General features: G+C 37.0%; 1 protein-coding gene across 4 annotated transcripts; it reads right to left on the bottom strand.

Moving 5' to 3' along the window:
* Positions 1–8,441: 8,441 nt before the first annotated feature.
* LOC131153487 (uncharacterized) lies at positions 8,442–19,907 on the bottom strand. Of its 4 annotated transcripts, none has more exons than XM_058105828.1 (4): positions 19,705–19,907; positions 18,718–18,789; positions 10,074–10,243; positions 8,442–8,995 (listed from the first exon to the last, which is right to left on the bottom strand). In XM_058105828.1, exons 3-4 carry the CDS (start codon positions 10,182–10,184, stop codon positions 8,543–8,545), a joined length of 564 nt encoding a protein of 187 aa, XP_057961811.1. In that variant the 5' UTR covers positions 10,185–10,243; positions 18,718–18,789; positions 19,705–19,907; the 3' UTR covers positions 8,442–8,542. The 4 variants fall into 4 exon arrangements, with proteins under 4 accessions (XP_057961811.1, XP_057961812.1, XP_057961813.1 ...); XM_058105829.1 differs by having other exon boundaries at positions 18,714–18,789; positions 19,705–19,886; XM_058105830.1 differs by lacking the exon at positions 19,705–19,907 and adding an exon at positions 19,207–19,624 and having other exon boundaries at positions 18,718–19,112.

Genomic DNA, 19,907 nt, shown 5'->3' with positions numbered 1-19,907 from the left:
CATTTTCCCTTCATTTCACTCGCGAACCTAACAGAGAGGATCGTCTGCAAAGGGAGTGTTTGTAGAGAGAACAGAGAGCAGAGAGGAGAACGGCAGCAGTAGGAGGCGTATGAGCGCAAGTGACCGTTCGATGGACTTGAGCAGGTGACCGCTCGGGAGTGGATTGAGCAAGTGACCATTTGAACTGCTAGGTGAGGAAAGCTATAAAAAGATGAAAATGGGGTACGTATTTTTCTTACCGTAAAACAAAATTAGTTTTATTGAGTTCTGATTCAGGATTAACCAAACGTTTGAAGATTTGTTATTTTAACTTCATAAATTAGTATAGTGTGGTTTGGATTTTTTGGTTGAAGGTTGCATCTAGAAACCCCCAAGGTTAGGTTTCATTTCATTCGCGTTTTTTTTTTTATTTTTTCCTATTCAGTGGCTTTTGGGTTATAATGAGGTTTGAAGGAATGTATGTTATTAGGATTATATAATTATAATAGGTTTTCATAATTAATTGTATAAAAAAGTTATTGATATTGGGGCCACATAAAGGAAATAACATCCAAATTTTGAGCATTTGCGTAACATTCAGGGTAGACGCGAATGCTCATGTGAGAAGTGGCAAGTTTTACACTTTCCCTACTCCCACCTTCTCGCTGCATGTGCAGAGACACGACTGAACGTTGACTGAACGTTGTCTAATATGTTGAGTCATGTTAGAGCACTGTCAAACACTGTGCAACATATCCTGCAAATTTTCATCTGATTATGCATGAGACGTATTAGCCAGCATCCTCATTGCCGACTTTGCAGGCAAATCTTGCATATGCTCGACATAAAGGTCGGCCTAAGAGCTCATGTATACACAATGAGATGGATGCAAGGGAAGGTAGGAAGAAGAGCACGTGCAGCATATGTCATCAAGAAAGACATAACCGCATAAGCTGTTCGAGAAAGAGCAACTAGGGGATGTAGTTGGCCCTTCGCATTGACTTATGATGCCCTTATAGGACTTTTACTACACATCACTTTCATTTTTGTATTTACTATATTTCATTGGTGCATTTTGCAGGATCGATCTAGGGTCGAATGATCACAGCGTGTTGACGATGGGTGATGATCACCGGTCGAGCTAAATGTGGGCAGATGGTCACACCGACCCTTTGTTCTGCCGAGAGGGCACGTAGTTTGCTGAGCGCTAGTTGGAGGCAGACGACCGCATCGTTCGATGGATATGTGATGCAGGTTCTATGGTATATATAAGATTGCCCATATCCAATTGGATTGGCATCTCGTGACAGCTTTAGTAGAGCAATGGATACCAGAGACGCACACGTTCCACCTATCGCACGGGGAGGCGACTGTCACACTCCAGGACGTCGCGGTTTTGTTCGGGCTGCCGATTGATGGGAGTCCTATCACTGGTTGTACTATCGAACTAATAGAGGGACCGACAGACCGTCAAGGATGACTCGCACTGCGTACTATGTGCGAGCATTTGTTAGGGATCGTGCCATCTAATAGCGAGTTGGTTGGTGCATGCATTCGTATACGGTTCCTTGAGGGGGATATGTTTCGTCAGCTCTCGACAGATACAAATGCACAGACTATAGCGTGCCACGCACGAGCCCACCTGTTGCATTTGATATGTCGGGTGTTATTTTGCGACGTTTTGGGGAGTTACGAGCATCTAATGTTCCTTCCACTTCTTGTGGACCTGGGAAAGATTATCTCATATAGTTGGGGATCTGCGACTTTGGTGTGGCTTTACAGGGAGATGTGCCTTGCCGCTCACCTGACGAAGACACAAATCGCTGGCCCACTCCACTTATTACAAGTTTAGGTCTAGGAGAGATTTTCGTCCTTAACTCCTATGCGGCAAGGTTTCCTACAGATTTAGAGGGGCTAGGACGGTCGTCCGATTGACCGACTCTCACTCGCATACTGGTTAGTACCAACATGATTTATTATAGCATTCGTGTTATAAGTACTACAAATACTAATTCGTAGTACTTACTAGTCGTTACATTCGAAACTTAAGTTTCATTTTGTACAGATGGAGGGATGTTAGCTTTACCGTGATCCCAAGAGGGGGGGTGAATTGGTATTTTTAAAATTTATCTCCTAGGTATTCCTTCTAACAACAGTATGTTCACAAGCCTATGGTCAATCTAGTGCAAATATTGTAAATATACCAGAAATTAAATAAAGCAATTTAGACAATCACACAAGCACCAGAAAGCAGTAAAGAAAGGATGACACACAGATATGTTATCGAGGTTCGGCCAACTGCCTACGTCCCCGCCTTGACTAACCAGCACAAGGATTATCACAATAACTTGCTCACTTAAACGGGTGGAGCGGCACCTATACAAATCAGGTCAAATTACCACAGGGCTGACCTCAACCTTTACACCAATCCTTATCGGGTTGGATTACCGCCCCCTCAGGCCACGCCTGGAATCTCTCAGGTATACAATCAAACGGCACAATATATGAGTGCTTTCAAGTAAAGCAGATTTGTACCACAAATGCGCACAAACACATACACCACAGATGATTTAATAATATAAGCTCTGTATGGTCTAAATATTTCAACTCTCAACTATATTTTCTATCAGTGTAGTAAGTACGTGAGAGTGTCAATAATTATCTGTGTACCTCAAAATATTCAATCAAATATGTTTACACATAACACCAAGCAAGCCTCAATAATATCAATCAGAGAATATCTCAATCACACAAATGTGTATATGCTTGGATTGTAAAATAGATAATCTTTGTTTTCGGCAAATGATATAAATACTTGTATAAATATTACCACAAAGATTAGTGTAACAAGCACAGATATCTTTTCACAAATAGTTCAATAAATTCCACAAGATATTTGAGTAAGCTTGAAATATGTTTTTGCAAACCGAAAAAAAATATAAACTTCCAAGGATATTGCAATAATAATGCAACACTCGGAAGTTTTCCACAAGTCTTCTTAGACTAGGCTTATTAGCAAAGCCTCCTAAGAAAACTTAGGTTATGCTCTCTTGATTTAAATATGCAACAAATAAGAGAGCAAACCTCTAAGCAATAATACTCAATACACTTACAAATGATTTAGATAGATGAAGAAGGTAAGCTTGAGTAGGTTTCAAAAAGAGTATGAGTAATGAGAAGCAAAAATAAGTATTTTGGCTTGAGAGAGATTTTCTTAATCTTTTTGCTAATCAGTGCTTAATCCACCAAATGAAAGAGTATATATAGACATGCTGAAAATTTTGACCGTTGGGGACCTATCAGGGATTATTAGAAAAGATTAATAATGTTTACATCAATTTAACCCTGTTTTAAATTTTTTAACCGCGGTAAAAATACGAGCAACCCGAGAGGTCCGATCGACCAGAAATGGTTCGGTCGACCAGGACTCAAGTGGCTCGGTCGACCAGGGGTATTTTGAACTGAGTGGTCGGTCGACCGAGGCAAGGCGATTTTCCAAATTTTCCGAGGTTCGGTCGACTGGGCCTTTTTGAACTGTGTGGTTTGGTCTACCAGACTGCTGGGAATTTTCCCGAGACCCTTCGGTCGACCAGGTTGTTGGAGTACAAAGTTGGTCGGTCGATCGGGAGGTCAAAATGTTGACTCCTAGGTGGTTCAGTCGACCGGGGTCAAATGAACTGTAAGGACTCGGTCGATCGGGCCTGGTCAAACTGTTGACCTAGGTGGTTCGGTCGACCAGGCCAAAGTGAACTGCGTTGGCCGATAGACTGAACGTGCACCAAGTGCGCATTTCAGTCTCGTATTGATACAATAAAGCCCTATTTAAGTGCCTATCATATATATGTGAAAGTGTGAGTGTCCTAGAGGCACTTGGGGTCCAATTTGAAGACACCGAAAAAGTCCGGTGGGTCGACTGAAGGTGCACCCTAAGGTCTTTCTCATTCATGGTTCGGTTTGAGCTTACAAAATAAATCATGCATGCGATGTGTGTGCTTATTACAAACCGAATACCCTAATTACTATTACAGACAAATTTCACTAAGATTATTACAATTAAGATCAAGAGTTTGTCTTCAAACTTTTGAGCTTACACGAGCCATTGATGATATGCTGGTATGAACCTGTACATAAACTAAATATTTATTAAATGCAATCGTATTTGTCATTATCAAAACTAGGGCTTGGCCCACTCCACTTATTACAAGTTTAGGTCTGGGAGAGATTTTCGTCCTTAACTCCTACGCGGTAAGGTTTCCTACAGATTTAGAAAGGCTAGGACGGTCGTCCGATTGACCGACTCTCACTCACATACTGGTTAGTACCAACATGATTTATTATAGCATTCGTGTTATAAGTACTACAAATACTAATTCGTAGTACTTACTAGTCGTTACATTCGAAACTTAAGTTTCATTTTGTACAGATGGAGGGATGACTTGAGGATGTCGTCGGTTGCACAACACACATTGCCCTGGTATAGGTTCGAGTTGGACATGCACTAGGAGCATGAGGTATAATCTGATTAAAGTGTATCACATAATAATATTTTTCTACCAGATACCTATAGTTCACTTACATTTTACTTATGTTTAAGTGCAGTTCCTATGGAGGCCCTACACGGCTGAGATTCTAGACGACCTACCTCCCGATTATGCAGTCAAGCTTGTGGGTAGCCAGAGTGTCACTCATATGCTTTCATATTATCGAGTGGTATCTCCCTGACCGAATTATGCAGCAGTTGGGCTATCGACAAAGCATTCTCAACCGCTTCTTGACATCGGGGGTTGATGTACTTAGGGAGGACCTCCATGACATGGATGGACGCGGTCGAGGGTTCATGAACTGGGTGACTACATTCAGGGTATACATGACTACGTGGGACCATCGACGAAAGTACATCCTACCGGGAGTGGCGGAGGACTATTTGATGCGTCCAGACTTTACCTAGTATAGGTCCATCACACGACGCTTCATCAACAGAACCGCTGCGGTATGTCTGAGCCTCGTAAGAAGACTTTAACCCACACTTACTTTTGTTTATGTGTACATTATGATCTGCATGTGTTAACCAATGTTTTTTGTATCTTGCAGGCTGATATACTACATGAGGCAGATCATATCTCTCCAGATCCTGCAATCCATAGGTTAATGAGTACTGCATTGGACCTTGTCCATGAGGACGACCGACGAATCCCTACAACTCGACTTGATATACCTGCATGAGGAGGTCAACCAGCTCTAGTATGAGAAGGTCGAGTAGCTCTAGTAGGAGGACAACATGCTTCCTCCAGCTGTCCATTGAGCCCCACCTCCTCGCCATCGGTTGTACAGGCGGAGTATGTGTTTGGCTCGTCAGCACCGTATCCGCCTTCGTCTGGAGCTGATATTGTGGGATCATCTAGTAAACTGACTGACGCCCCTTCTAACTCTACTACCACCCCATCGATGTCATTTATATTGGATGACATTTTCAGTGGGGAGGAGGTCGATGCACCCGCTATGCCACCTCGTTCTCGTCTATATACATCATATCAGTTCTTTCCCTGTGCGCTTTGCATGGATGATGATTACACAGTACCTCTTGATGGAGATGATCCACAAACCTGTGCGTTTTGCATGGATGATGATTACACAGTACCTCTTGATGGAGAACGACAATGGGAAAGGAGACCTGATGCAGATGACCAGCAGGGAGAGGGTAGACACAAACAGCAGCCACCCCAAGATCGGAGACGACCGCGCTGTGGTTGTAATTTTTTTTCAATTTAAGAAAAAAGAAAAAAAATTTCAAAATAGTGACACTAAAATTTAAGGTCAACATTTATGTCAACATTTAAGTCAACATTTAAAATTTTTAATTATATTAAAAAAAATTTTATTTTTAGTAATAGGGGATTGGTTTCTAAATTTATTATTCAAACGGATCTTCCTATAAGGATGAAAAAGTGAAGTTCATTATATGTGCTTGTATATATTTCAAGACATCCAAACTGATTTTCGAAAAATCAAAACCAGCAAGGGGCGAACAAACTGTTGTGCACGTATTCTTGAATTTGGTTGACACATGACAAATCTCGTAGGATTAAACTGCGAGATTTAAATTTCCAGGGCTATCAGATTTTGATGTGTGACAAATCTCATAGGATAAAACTGCAAGATTACGTAAGCATTAAACTGGGAAAATTTTTCCCAAACAGAGTATTATTTTATAATAATATAGTTTATTATTATTTATAATAATAATTAAATAACACCCTATTTGGGAAAATTATTCCTAGAATGACGCTCACGTAATCTCGTTACTTGATCCAGCGAGATTTAAACAAATCTTGTTGGACCAAGTAGGAAGATTTGTCACGCGTCAGGACGAGCTTATTTCCCAAGTAAATTTTGCTGAGCGAGATTTGCTTGCCACGCGTCAACACTCGATTGGGTTACCATTTAAATCTTGTGCATTTAATTTTTTTTATTAATAATCATAAGTATTCTATTTTCAAAAATCTTTTTAACTACAATTTGTAACATGAACTGTTTCAATATTTTGTCTTCTCATTTTCTATAATAATAATAATGACAAAAAATTGTTAATCAACCATTTTTCTCCACATGATTTTTAAGAAAGGTCATCATCACAATAGGTTTAGCATGGTGGCACCAATGGCGCGAAATTTGCAAGGTAAAATTTGAGTTACACATATTTGTGTGCTAGATGGTGCCAATACTATTCATGTATAGCACCATCAATGTTACATATTGTTGGGTGGTCTAGGGCATTCTCAACCCTAAAAGCTAGCTCACGGGGTGAGATTTTCTCTCACACTTAATAACTAACCACCAGCCCCTTCCACAACCGATGTGGGATAACTCCAACAATATTCCCCTCACACATCGGGTTCCAAATCAGTGGCCTCACGTATTTGGCATCCCGGAGAGAATGTTGAACCATGTCTCTGATACCAATGTTGGGCAGTTTAGGACCTTTTTAATCCCAAAAGTTAGCTCATGAGGTCCTCACACTTTATAACTGACCATCAGCCCCTTCAACAAACAATGTGGAATAACCTCAATATGTATTAATACTCAAAATAAGATAGATAGGTTTTCCTATTTTTACTTATTTATGTGATCACATTTAAATTTTTAGAGTCTATTAGCTAGACATTGTGAAATTAAAATTTTTGTCTACAAAACTAGCCAAACCTCTCCATAGAATCTACTAATTACAATGGACTAACTGTTCATTGAATAATTTGAATCAAGATTTCTATGTGTAGCGAACTATGCGGTCACGACGACGCCAATCGTATCCTTCGCCACATCTACTTCTAGACTTTTTTTTTTCGATCTTATGGTGGTTGGTTGCGTGTAAATAGGTTATCTCACAGTGACTTGTGCTGGGCATTTGCTAATAAAATTGTCTTCTACCAAAGAAATGTAAATAAAAATTATTATTATTATTATTATGGTTCCATGCACATGGCTTATTATTTATTGATTTTTATAATTTAATAATTTTAATAAATATCTATAAAAAATAAAATTTTAGGATATATAATTATTTATTCTCTATATAATCTCTATAGTACTATTGATTTCATTCTTTATCAAGCAAATAAAATATTTTTGTGTGAATAAATGTTTGGTTGATTGGGGCAAGAAATCACAATAATTAAATATTTTCAAAAGATAAAAATTGAATTGTGAAAAGTTATTAACGCTTCACGATAGAGGGAGCAAATCAAAACCATAGATAAAGCTTTTATGCAAATCAAAACCATAGATAAAGCTTTTATGTTCATATCTTAATGGTGTTTTACACTCGCTAGAATGAGTCAAGTGTATTTTACTTTAAATCCCAACAAATAGGTAGTGATCCAAGAATAATCTATTTTATAGTATCTTTTGGCGACAAAGAACATGTTATAACGAATTGAACTTCAATCAACGTCATAACATCTTCAATACCAAATTATCATCATCATCATTATCACTATTGAAACTATAAGTTAACAAAATACGAAACTTAGTTTTTTTACGATGAATTTGATTTTGTTCTGACAAGAACTTGAGCATAACATTCTTTTAAGATAGGAAAAATAAGGAGATTAGATGGAACTAGAAAACTAATTCAGTTTTAGGATTCCATTTCACAGTGTTATGCTTTAAATTAAGAGAGAAAGAATGTGTTGTAATACTAATTAGAAAAAAGAGAAGTTAAACTCTAAAGGACTAAAAAAATTACAAGGAAAAAAATAAAATATTTCTAACAATCTATACTTTTTATACGTAGCACAGATAATTATAATCTTTTCTTACCTTCTATAACTCAACTTTATTATTCATTTAAATAATACTAAAGACTCTTTATACAAATTTAAAAAATGCAAGGGTACTCATTAATGTTGTAATTGTGTAAAAGTTACTACTAAAAGAAAAATGAAAAAGGAAAAAGAGAAAAAGGATTGCATACGATTCATTTATATTCACAAACATGACTTGCAAACTCCACGTCCTCAGGGTACAAAATAAGCATATTCAAAAAGAGAAGAATGAAGAAATCAACTCAATCAAGAAAAATCTTAACATCAATCCCATTATCAATGAGGGACTGAACTACTGCTCTGATCTTCCCTTCAAACTTGTCCCTGTCCCTTGGGGTATAAGAAGCTGTGTATACATCAGCTTCTCGTGCCCTGTCGGCTAAAATTCTGCCAATGGCCAAACACGCAGGTATATCGGATCGCGACTTGAGCGCAGCCTTAATATCTTTGGAGTTTGTACCTGCAACTGCAACCTGCTTGCTTGTAACCCTGTGGGTGAGCGAGGCTGAAACAAAGCGTTTTGAGATGAACACATCGAGCGTAAATGGCTCCATGTAGGCTACGGTGCGTTGTTTGAAAGAAATATGCTTCTTTGGATTCTTTGATTTCTTCTCCTTTTGATACGTGTATGGCCGGCTATTGTCATCATCAAGGAAGTCCTCCACTCCAAAGAAGCTTCTTGGTGCAAACTGAGGCTGGAAAGAGGGGAGGGAAACACACACACAGGCACACACAAGATCATCTCAAGGTTGTACACAAATCGTAATCCTCAACACATCATTGTAACATGCAATACATTATACGCATGTTAACATGGAAGATTTCAACTAATAGTATATTTCCCATCTAGCATAATAGTATATTACCTATTATTCTCATTTATCAATGATTCTTTCAATCATCAAATTTTTTATTTTAGTATACATATTTATTCATGTTTACAAATCTATACTCTCTTGGTTCGTTGCAATCCCTTATCAAACAACAAATTATAAAGTATATTCACAATATCTTCTAAAACACTGCTTAAAAAATTATGAAATATCTTAAATCCCCCCTTAATACTAAAATTTTAATACAAGAATGCTCTTATTTTGTTGGTAAGTCTTCTGACAAAATACCCTCCAATATATCAACACAAACACACAAAGATATATACATATAGAAATCCAATTGGCACATTTAAATAACATGCCAAAAGGCCAGTGTTTATATTGACAGACTCACCTAGAAAATTTTATATACCCACCCACACCGAACATTAAAGGACCTCTCTTCTGAGTCTCAAAAGTATTGCACCTTATACAATTTCAACAACACTTTGGAGTTCATTCAATTCAAACTACTAGGATCTCTCCCAAAAGAGCAGTGACTGACTATACTTGAACATTGGCCAGATCTTCCCATTAATGACAGTAAATTATTACTTACAATGCTGAATATGTCTTCATTATAAAACATTCAATTGCATGTGATTCCTTCCCATTAATGGTCATAAATTATTCCTCGCAATGCTGGATCTTCCTTGATTATATAACACATTCAATTGCAAGTGATCCCCACTCTTTCTCAACCTCCCAACCTCTTCTACAATTTGAGGTGCGACTAACAATAGCAATGTGATGAATAAACAATAAAGAGAAAACATGTAAACCTGCGTCCGAACTTGTGTGGATAATTTTTTTGTAACCATATGTCATATATTTAACACTTAAAAGCCAGATGTAAATAAAATAAATCACTTGTGTGAGTATAAATTGCCATAAAGTTTACCTGTCCTCCGTGTAAGCCACTCATAGGCACATATAAGCAAGGCCTAATTTTATCTCCTCCGTGAACCAAAACTCTTTTCGTCCATAGCTCCCCAAATACATGCTTCAACATGTTCCCACAGAGCCAAAAACTATTGAAAGAAAAGAGCAGGCACTTTGGTTACAATCCACCTGAAATTTAAAAACTTAAGAGAATAAGAACGTGTTTGAGAGCTTTCCATAATCAAAATGAAAAACTGAAACTGTAATTTGACCTAACTGCAGAAAATAGAAGCCAGGACAGCTAAATTGCTAATGCCCATTAGGGAGGAAGGGTGCAGACACGCACTCTGAGTAGTGCATCATTCAGCACAAATACACCATGAAGCATCCAGCTTTTTGCAATGCATATTTATTTAGTGTTTGGACTCAAGAACTATGGAGCCATACTTCTCTTTGCTCATAAAGCTCTGTGCATATTAAAACCATGTCGCTAAGGCCTCTAAGCATACTGATCTACCCAGGGTGAAAATTTGTATGCCTCATTCTAAATAGTAAATACACATGCACTAACCCACATGCACATTCAGACATCCATACCTACATATGTACGTACATATATACCAACTAATGGAATGAACATACACTATCAATAAATACAAAAACACGCACACTATTTCTCTTATATACTCATACAAACATATACATACATGTCTTGAGTCTCTTGACTAGGATAAAACCCTGAACAGAGATTACAAATCACATTGACTACAATCATAGATATGAACTTCTATAAAAATCAATGTAGGATTATAAAATATCTATAAAGGGTAGTACTGTTTCCACAATTATTTCTTATATCAACATATATTGGTTTTTTTTAACTTGTATAAATAAATATCCAAACAAGTAAATTTTAAGTAAATGCCCATAGTGCCTCCAATAAGCATTTCCAGGTTTCCAAAAGAGAAAAATGGCAATTTGAATCTCTATTTTTTTTTTGTCGTTTCATTGATATAGGAGAAAGGAAAATTGAAGAGAAAAAAAATCAAGGGACAAGAAATCAAGGAACAAAGGATAGAAATTGTTCAATAAATCAATTCAATTTTTCCAAGTCCGAGAATCAATTACATAATAATGATATTTAAAGGGCCTAACATACACGGGAACCAAGAAAATAAAAATGAGGAAACCTAATAATACTAGGATATTACTTCCTTAACAGATAAAACACAAGAAATGCTATCAGAAAACTTTTCACAAATGAAAAGCAGCAAAATATCTCACAAGTTCCAAATATCTTGCATTTGAGTTAAAAGGTTTTACCAAAAAAATGAAGTCATTCAACTTAACTAAACTAAGCAGCTGTGATGTAGGACAAGTGGCAGAATTTAGATATAGAGAAAGGAGAAAAAGAATAAGAAGAAGAGAGAGAGAGTGCAATCTGATTCAAATAATAACTCAACAATAGCTTACATGTTTAGCACCTCTACCACTACTACTAACACATATTTACATAAAACCCCCAATGAAACAAGGAATCACAAAATAACCCCAAAGCACTTAAATACACAAAATAAACCTAAATTAACCAAGCTTCTAAATAAATAGAAATACGCCAACCTAAAATAAAAATCCTAGCTACCAAATAGACATCTAAAGGCTCCAATAGTGATTCTCCATCAAACTCCCCTTGTTAGAGAAAACTCAACCTCTCAAGTTTTGAAATGGTGTAGTAGCTTTAACTTCATGATATGAGTGGGAACAAAGTCGAACATGTAGGCAAATCAAGAGCAGAGTTGATCTGCATTTCATCATCAATAATCACTAGAGAATATCTAGAATATCCTCCAACTGCAAGTAGAATAGAAGGCTGCAATGTCCTTCGATAAAATAACAAGTCGTCCAAACAATAAATCAATATAATATGCAAATTTATTGGCAGCTCAAGCAAATATGCATTTATTCCATATTCTAGGATGATGGACAATAATTCGTTGAGTTTGGTAATGGCTAAGGAAAATGTAGAGGGAGGAGATACAAGTGATGGAGGCACAAGTTTACTAGATTGAGGAGAAGTAATATCAAGAGGATTTTCAACAATAGGTTTCATGATTAAAGAATTTTCAACAAACTCAGGAGCACCCAATTGCTCCTCACTCTTTGGGTTAGAAAAGGAAAATTAAGGTTGAAGAGCAAGGTCATTGACAAACATATTTGTCTTAGTAGTTGGCTACTCATCTTGGTGTTCATTGCAAGTCTCAACAACCAAGTTCAGTGACAAATCAAGGTCCAATTCTGGCCTAGAGGCTCCAACAGTGTTTAGGGTCACTAAAGACAAGTCTATGGCCTCATTTTGAGAAGCTTCATCACGTGCACAGAAGAATCAGAAAATTGGGCACTGGTTATATGAAAATCATTTATGTAGTCATAATATTCTATTATGCAACAATTTGGATGGGCATTTTTGATATCCTCAACAAGTTGAGTTTTCTCTTGAACATATTTGGTGGGCCTAGGACTACCTTGTGACCATTGAGAAGATTCATGACTCACTTCCACAGAAGAATCAAAAAATTATGCACTAGTAATATGCAAATCATTTATGTAGTCATAGTACTCAATTATACAACAATTTGAATTGGCACTTCTGATATTTGATTGTTTATCCTCAACAATTTGAGTTTTCTATTGAACATCTTGGGAGGATCTAAGAAACCTCGTTCCCACGGAGAAACTAATATAGACTTATGAAATTCTTCAAAATAGGAAGTGCGGTTATGGACCAAGCAGAAGATATCTCTCAACTTCCAAAGCCATATGGTAAGCCTCACATAGAGTAATGGGACATTGTTGAACATTAATATATCTTATGATTTCCTCCCTCAACCCTTTCTTGAACAAAAGTAACATTCTAGGTGCCTTGCTAAGAGCACACCAATCAATGAGATCTCTAAATTTAAGGTAATAATCCTTGACACTAGAAAAATATTGTCTAAGACTACAAAGTTGGTACAGTAATTGTTGAGAATTGCCAACTAGGTTGGAACCATATATACGGAATTGATTCTTTTTTTTACTTCTCCAACTGGACAGTAAATATCAAGCGATGCAAATTCAGACAAGTACCAAATAGATAAGCAACATTAGATCAATTTCTATGGAGCCCAGTTATGTAAGTTCATACAATGTTACCAAAAGGTCCTTGCTCTGACTTTCTAATTTCGAGATATTCTTCAAATATTTCACTTCAATTTCTTGTAGATGCTCCAAGAACACTCCACTTGTAAACTCAGATAAGGGTGGTGGCACGCTAAACTTATGCTCCAAAAATATGTATATCTAATACTAGAAAGGGAATTCCCCCTTTGGTGTTTTCTTTCAAAAATGTCAAATTTATCTCTATAACTACCAATAATTATCCCAAAATACCCCTTTAACTACCCATAATTATCCCAAAAATAAAAACCCTTACAATTATATCAAATTTACCCCTACAACTACTTATAATTATCTCAAAATACCCCAGTAACTATTTACAACCATCTCAAAACTTCTTTTTACTCTTTGATTCTTTGTTATTTTCTTTATAGTTTTTTAATTTTTTTTAAAAAATAGAATCATGGAGCACGCAAGTAGAGCCTGCCCCATGTCTAGTTAAAACAATGGAAGATGGGATTCTTCAAACCAACATCAAAATCTCCCAAAGGACAACCAAATTGTCACAGTAAATCTCAAAACACAGCAGCTGGGCCTCAATCTGAATGCTGGCAAGCTGTCAATACTCTGAAAATTTTGTGTTGGCATTCTAATGTCTCAAGCTAACTTCCCAATTCCTCTAGTTTCCACAAAATAAAAGCTCACAAAATGCAGCAAATGAAATCTGAATCCAGTATTGCTGCTGAAATTATACACGTGCACCGCTGCAGGGCTCCTCTGGTGATGAAACTCTGGCTGCTGACAGATCAAGGGTTGGGGAGTTGAATAGTGGTGGTCATGTGTCGAGAGAATACTGAAAGATCTGAGCTTTCAGGAGGGGGTCAGCTGGAACACCTTCAAGTGGCACGTGGACCCACACCCTTCAGGTGGAGGTGAAATTGCAGGGAGTTGTTTTTTGTTGGTGTCTGTGATAGTGTAGGATGTTTTGAGAAATTCTTGTTGGAAAATGGGGTTTCGAACCAGTGGGAAAACTGTAATTTTCTGGAAAAGTTGCAGGTGAACAGTGCTTGCAACTTCTGAACTTAGATTGATGTAGAACAAATGACAGAATTTAGAAATAGAGAGAGAATTGACAGAAGAAGAAGTAGCAGCAGCAGGAAGGCAAACCAGAACAGAGATGGGGAAGGAAGAAGAATAAGAAGAAGAGCAGTAGAATCTCAGGGTGGGGGGGAGAGAGAGAGAGAGAGAGAGAGAAACTGCAATCTGATTCAAATGATTACTGTACAATAACTTACATGTCCAGCACTTATACCACTACTACTACTAGGACAAATTCACATAAAAATCCCAATAATACGAGGAATTACAAATAACCCCAAAGTACCTAATGCATAAAATAATCCATAATTAACCAAACTTCTAAGATAACCAGAAATATCCCAAAACTAAAATAAAAATCCCAGCTACCAAATAAACATCTAAAGTTCTCCATTGGTGGCTCTCCATCAAGTTGTATATGGCTTAGCATATTTTCACTTGTCTTGAATATCCAAAAAAAAAAAACTCAAGAATAACACTAAAATTCAGTTTGTATTTTCCATTATATTCTGTACAAGATGCAAGCCTTTTTAAGTGTTCAACCCTTCGGCAGAGAAGAGGCTTCAAGCCTTCGAAGAAGCTAAGATCATCGCTGAATCAATGAGGCTGAGATGTCTGGCAACTGGGGCTGGGACAGAGTTTCAAAGGCTGGGAGGATGGGTTGCAAGAGCTAGGGTTCTAGACTTTCAATCTTTCAACGAAGCTCTTGGACCTGTTCATCTTTTGTTCTCCCTGCCTCAGCTTTTTTTGTTTTGTTTTGTAGAATGTGTCCCAAACGTATCCGCAACGTGTCTGGGCATGTCTGGATGTATCCATCCATATTCAGAAAATAAAAAATATATAAAAAATCCTGACACGTATCCAGCCATACCAGGGGCGTGCCCATGTCTCATTCGTGACAGATTTCGAAAGTACAACAAAATGGAACAAAAAAAGGAAAAAGGAGAAGCGAAAGAAGGCTAATTTCTTAACATACATCTGGTTAGAATGAACAATATTCAAGAAATCCAAATAACTGCATTTTCAGAATTTACCATTGTTGCTGAAAGAAATTCCAGATTAGGAATAAGCTCCAAATGTTGGGCAAATAAAACAATGAAAAAAAAGAAATGCATGTTTCATTAGAACAAAAAGGATGGTAGAAATTGGAAGTGCAGAAAATGAAGCAAAGCAAAGGAAAAAGAAGGGAATGAAACTATGAAAACTAATTCCTAACATAGATCTTGTCAAGATAAAACAATATTCAAGAAACTATACAAAAAATTTTAGTAAATGTTATCCATTCACTATATAAAAGATCACATTTTATTTATTGTTCGAATCATAGAAAGAGTCTCTCCGAGGACGGAGGTAGGACCATATACATCTAGCTCTCCCCACATACACCTTGATGGCATGGAAGCCTTGTGTACTGGGTGTTACATGCTATATCAAATGTTATAGACCATTTTTTATATAAAAAAAATTATCTATTTTAGAAAATAACCTGTTAAAGAAAAACTATATGTTAAAAAAACATATCACAAACATTTGAATATGAAAAAGAGTATATTTAGAAAAACCTAGTATAATTATATATTATCTCATCTTCAACATCCACTACCCAAGAAACCACTTAGGAATATCCCATATATTAATTAAACAAACTAAAATTAACTAATATCAAGCAGACATATCTCAAATATAACATCAAATAGTCATCACTAATTTAGTGATATAGAGATATTGTCATACTAAAAGAACATAAGCCTTTGAAAAGACTAAAAGCTGCACAAAGCATAAAAAATTGTGTGCCACATGCAATTCCTCAACTCTCAAGCACCACCTAAAACACCACCATGAGAGATATTCCTATCTAAGAACATCTCTAGAGGATATAAAAGAATTGATCTAGTCATGATGGAGTCTAGATTCAAGCACTCCTACACTTACAAAGATATAGTTCCTCAATCAAACATTTTTTTAAGAACTTTTTTTGTACATGTATAATAAATAATCTCTAAAGCATTCCCTTCTTTTGCCTGACCATGTTCACTGGACCAATTTTAACCATATAATATAATGTATTCTCCATTTCACCGCACATGAAGAGAAAGGGTGGTATAAGTTTTCTCATAAATAATTATAATAATAATAATTTTACCATATGTATTCCCATTGAAAAAAGCAAAAAGAGAAAGAGTAGTGTAAGCTTCATCACAAGAAATCCCATGTCTGTCAGAAGTTTTGAGTTTTTCAGTTGAGTGACAAGCTGCACTCCCAACCCCAGCTTCATCGCAAGAGCTCTTAGTTCTGGCTTCATTGCGAGGGCTCCAAATGTACCAAAAAGCTTTGAGGCATGCAGTAAATAGTGTGGGTTTATTGGATTTTTTTTACCCACTTTTGTCATAGACCTCCACAGCCATCCTAATAGGAAGCACAACTTTTAGTGAGCTTTACTACTAGTTTGGACAGCACAAAAGAAATATATGGCATAGAATCTGCCAGCCCATGAGCATAAAACTCAAAAAAATTGGGCATATGATCTGGGCCAAAATTGTCGCTTGCAATACCGACCCCTTCTGGATTTACTACCAGTTTCCTTCCTAGGGGCCTGTACATTACCCCAAAAACTCCATGGCTGCCAGAGCTAATTTCTTTAGCTTTGTCCACAAACAAGGTTTATTTTAAGTTGATAAGCACTCAAACCACTGATGTTTTAACAAGTGATGGATTCATCATGTCTGTCATAAAAAAACTTCTCTACCAGAGGAGAAATGTTGGTCAACCCACAATTACCGCAAACAAAAGATGCCTTGCTCCTCTCTCCACTCTCTCTCTCTCTCTCTCTTGGGGATAATCAGAGATTGTTTCCCACCTCAACTGGGAACTCTTTGCAAGGCCAAGAATCCCCCCACTTGTTGGCTAGCAATCTCAACAAATGTTGAATTTTCCTTTGCCAAAAATGTGCAGACCCAAGGGGAGACCGGGAGACCATCTTGGAAAACAAAAAACTAGTTAGGTAGCCTACCATTTGAGTACTTCATCCTCCAAAACCACTGAAAAGGATTCATGTACAAGTTTTAGTGATACCCCATGCAATACCTCCGATTATTGAGCGTAAAAAGCATTTCTTTCAATCAAAGCCATAGCCTAGCGAACCATGTATTGGTACTGAAGTTCTGAAACATTATATATTTTTGTTCTAGAATGCTAGATCTAACTATCCAAAGTTTTAATTTAATATTTTATTCAATATTTTTCACATAACATGTTTTTTTTCATTACTTAAAAGTGGGAATCATCACTTTTAATTCTGTTCTCTGTCATTATTAAAATCTCTTCTAGATTTAGGAATAGCTCAACATCATGTCCAGAATATATAAATGCCATTACACTTTCTTCACCAATGTATCTATTTAAGTACACCCCTGACATTCCACATTTTAAAGCATGTGCCATACTGCAATCCCATTCCCGTTTTACAAACCTGGACCTTCTACATTCTAGGTAACCTTGGTCAACACCCTACAAAGATGACCTTGGTTTATCCTTAGGACCTTAATAATGATAATTGGGTTAGAATTGTTTTCCTTACTTCTTTTCAGGCTCTTGCTTTGGTGTGTTTTGGTTGATCTCTATGTTTGATTTGCTAGGGGATTGGATAGCTGCCCTTTTGCAACTGTCTTTACTTTCTTATATAGGAGGACATCTTGCTCTCCACATATTCCATTTTTCTCTGTTTCTCATTAATGAATCTAATTATAATAAAAAAATACTCTTAAATTAACTCCAACTAAAATTAGTATTTAACTTAAATTACTGCATAACGTAGATATCATTTTCCCAAGTAATTAAGTAGATATTATTTTCCCAGGTAATTAACTCCTACTTAAAGAACAAATTATCGATTATCTAGCTACAGGCTGACTTTAAATTGTTCAAAAGTAGTAATAATATATGCTGTCATTTTTTTATACAACAAGAAGAGAACATATGCCATCATTATCCTGACAGGAAAAAAAAAATTAGGAGCAGGATTTGATCCAAAGCAAACTTTAATGGAGCTGCTTCCACAACTAGAGGTCTCCCTCATAGAACATGAAGAGAGAATGGAGGACCAAAAAAATGATTGGAATATTGGATTGCACTTGAAATAGTGAATGAAAGAACCACAAAGAGATAGGACTTGCTTTATTTGAATGTTCTGGTCAAAAACTTGGGCAGTGGTCCATAAAGACTATTATTGCCATCAGAGAACTCTTTGAATTATCAAAGAGTACACACTAACAGGAACCCAATAACACACTAATCTGAAATCCGTCATGCTGGCTGTTTCAAGAAAAGCTCCAGAGTCCAGACAAACTATTGTTGAGAAGTTATAAAAAAGAAAAGAAAAAGAGAAATAAGGAAGTAAAAATCATACTTACAAGAAAGCAAGCTGAGGGATTCTGCTTAAGGATTCAAGAAAAGCTCCAGACAAACTATTGTTGTTCAGCCTCCTGATCAGTAGGTGACAAAAAAGACAGTGATAAGATAAGAACTAATGTCTAAAACATATGCTGGATAATTAAAGATATTCAAGAACCAATAGAGAAGCCTTTTGACATGTGCATTAAACCAGCCCTTTATTCAAACATCTACAGGGCATCTACACAATGTGCTACATCAAAATTCAAACAATATATGCATGATAATTAACTGAATAACAAAAAATTTTGACAAAAAAAAAAAGCTTTTTGTGTTTTGACTTTCCTTCTAGGCTTCTGCTGCTGTATGGGACGCCGGAAGTTTGTCTGAAATCAGTTTTTCGCAAATGGAAGTACTGATATATGTTAAATGGAGACGTAGTTAATGAATTAACGAGAAAATTCAAAATCGTGGGGAAGTGATTTCAGTGGGAGAAGGCGGGCATTTACTAGGCCATTCATCTTCATCTTCATCTTCAAATGTATTCCAACAAAACGATCTTACTCAACAATCTCATCCTGAACTTTCAAGACAGCATACTAGGAAGCACAATGCGGATGCACAACATTTTTTATGCCTTCTTCATTCTTTAGGGCTGAATCATCAATAGTACTGTGTTTTTACGGATCCTTCGCAGAAGCAGTACAGATGATTTGAACTCTCAAGTCTGAGAGCAATAGAGAACTGGCAACCGCAATCTTTGCATGAGTCTCTTCCCCCAACTCTTTTAAAACTAAAATTAGGCCATTTGTGAGAGTAGCTGTTGCTCTCAGGAATTAAACACGCAAGCAGAGTGTGAAGATTGACACTTCGAATCCCTAGAGTTAATTTCCTTCTCCATCTAAGACAAAACGCTATTTATTTTATCTAAAAAGAAAACAAAGAAAAATCAATTCTGTCCATAGAAACAGCGCGCGCTCAAGAGAGAAAGAGAGAGAGGAACGCACCGATTGGGAGAGGAAGAGAAGGCGACGAAGAAGAAAGCCGGCCACGAAAACGTCGACGGTGGACAAGATACGATTGCGAGTGACGGAAAGAGTGATACGCCACGGCGGAGACGGCAAAGGGACACCCGTCAGAGATGAAGGAGGCGAGAAACGGAGCGAGCCGGAGACGCCACTATTATTCACGTGCAAGTTGCAACCGGGTT

Source organism: Malania oleifera, chromosome 4 (genome assembly GCF_029873635.1).
Source record: "Malania oleifera isolate guangnan ecotype guangnan chromosome 4, ASM2987363v1, whole genome shotgun sequence".
In the NCBI taxonomy this organism is placed as follows: domain Eukaryota; kingdom Viridiplantae; phylum Streptophyta; class Magnoliopsida; order Santalales; family Ximeniaceae; genus Malania; species Malania oleifera.
The sequence above is the reverse complement of the archived record's forward strand: the minus strand, read 5'-3'. Positions and strand labels throughout refer to the sequence as shown.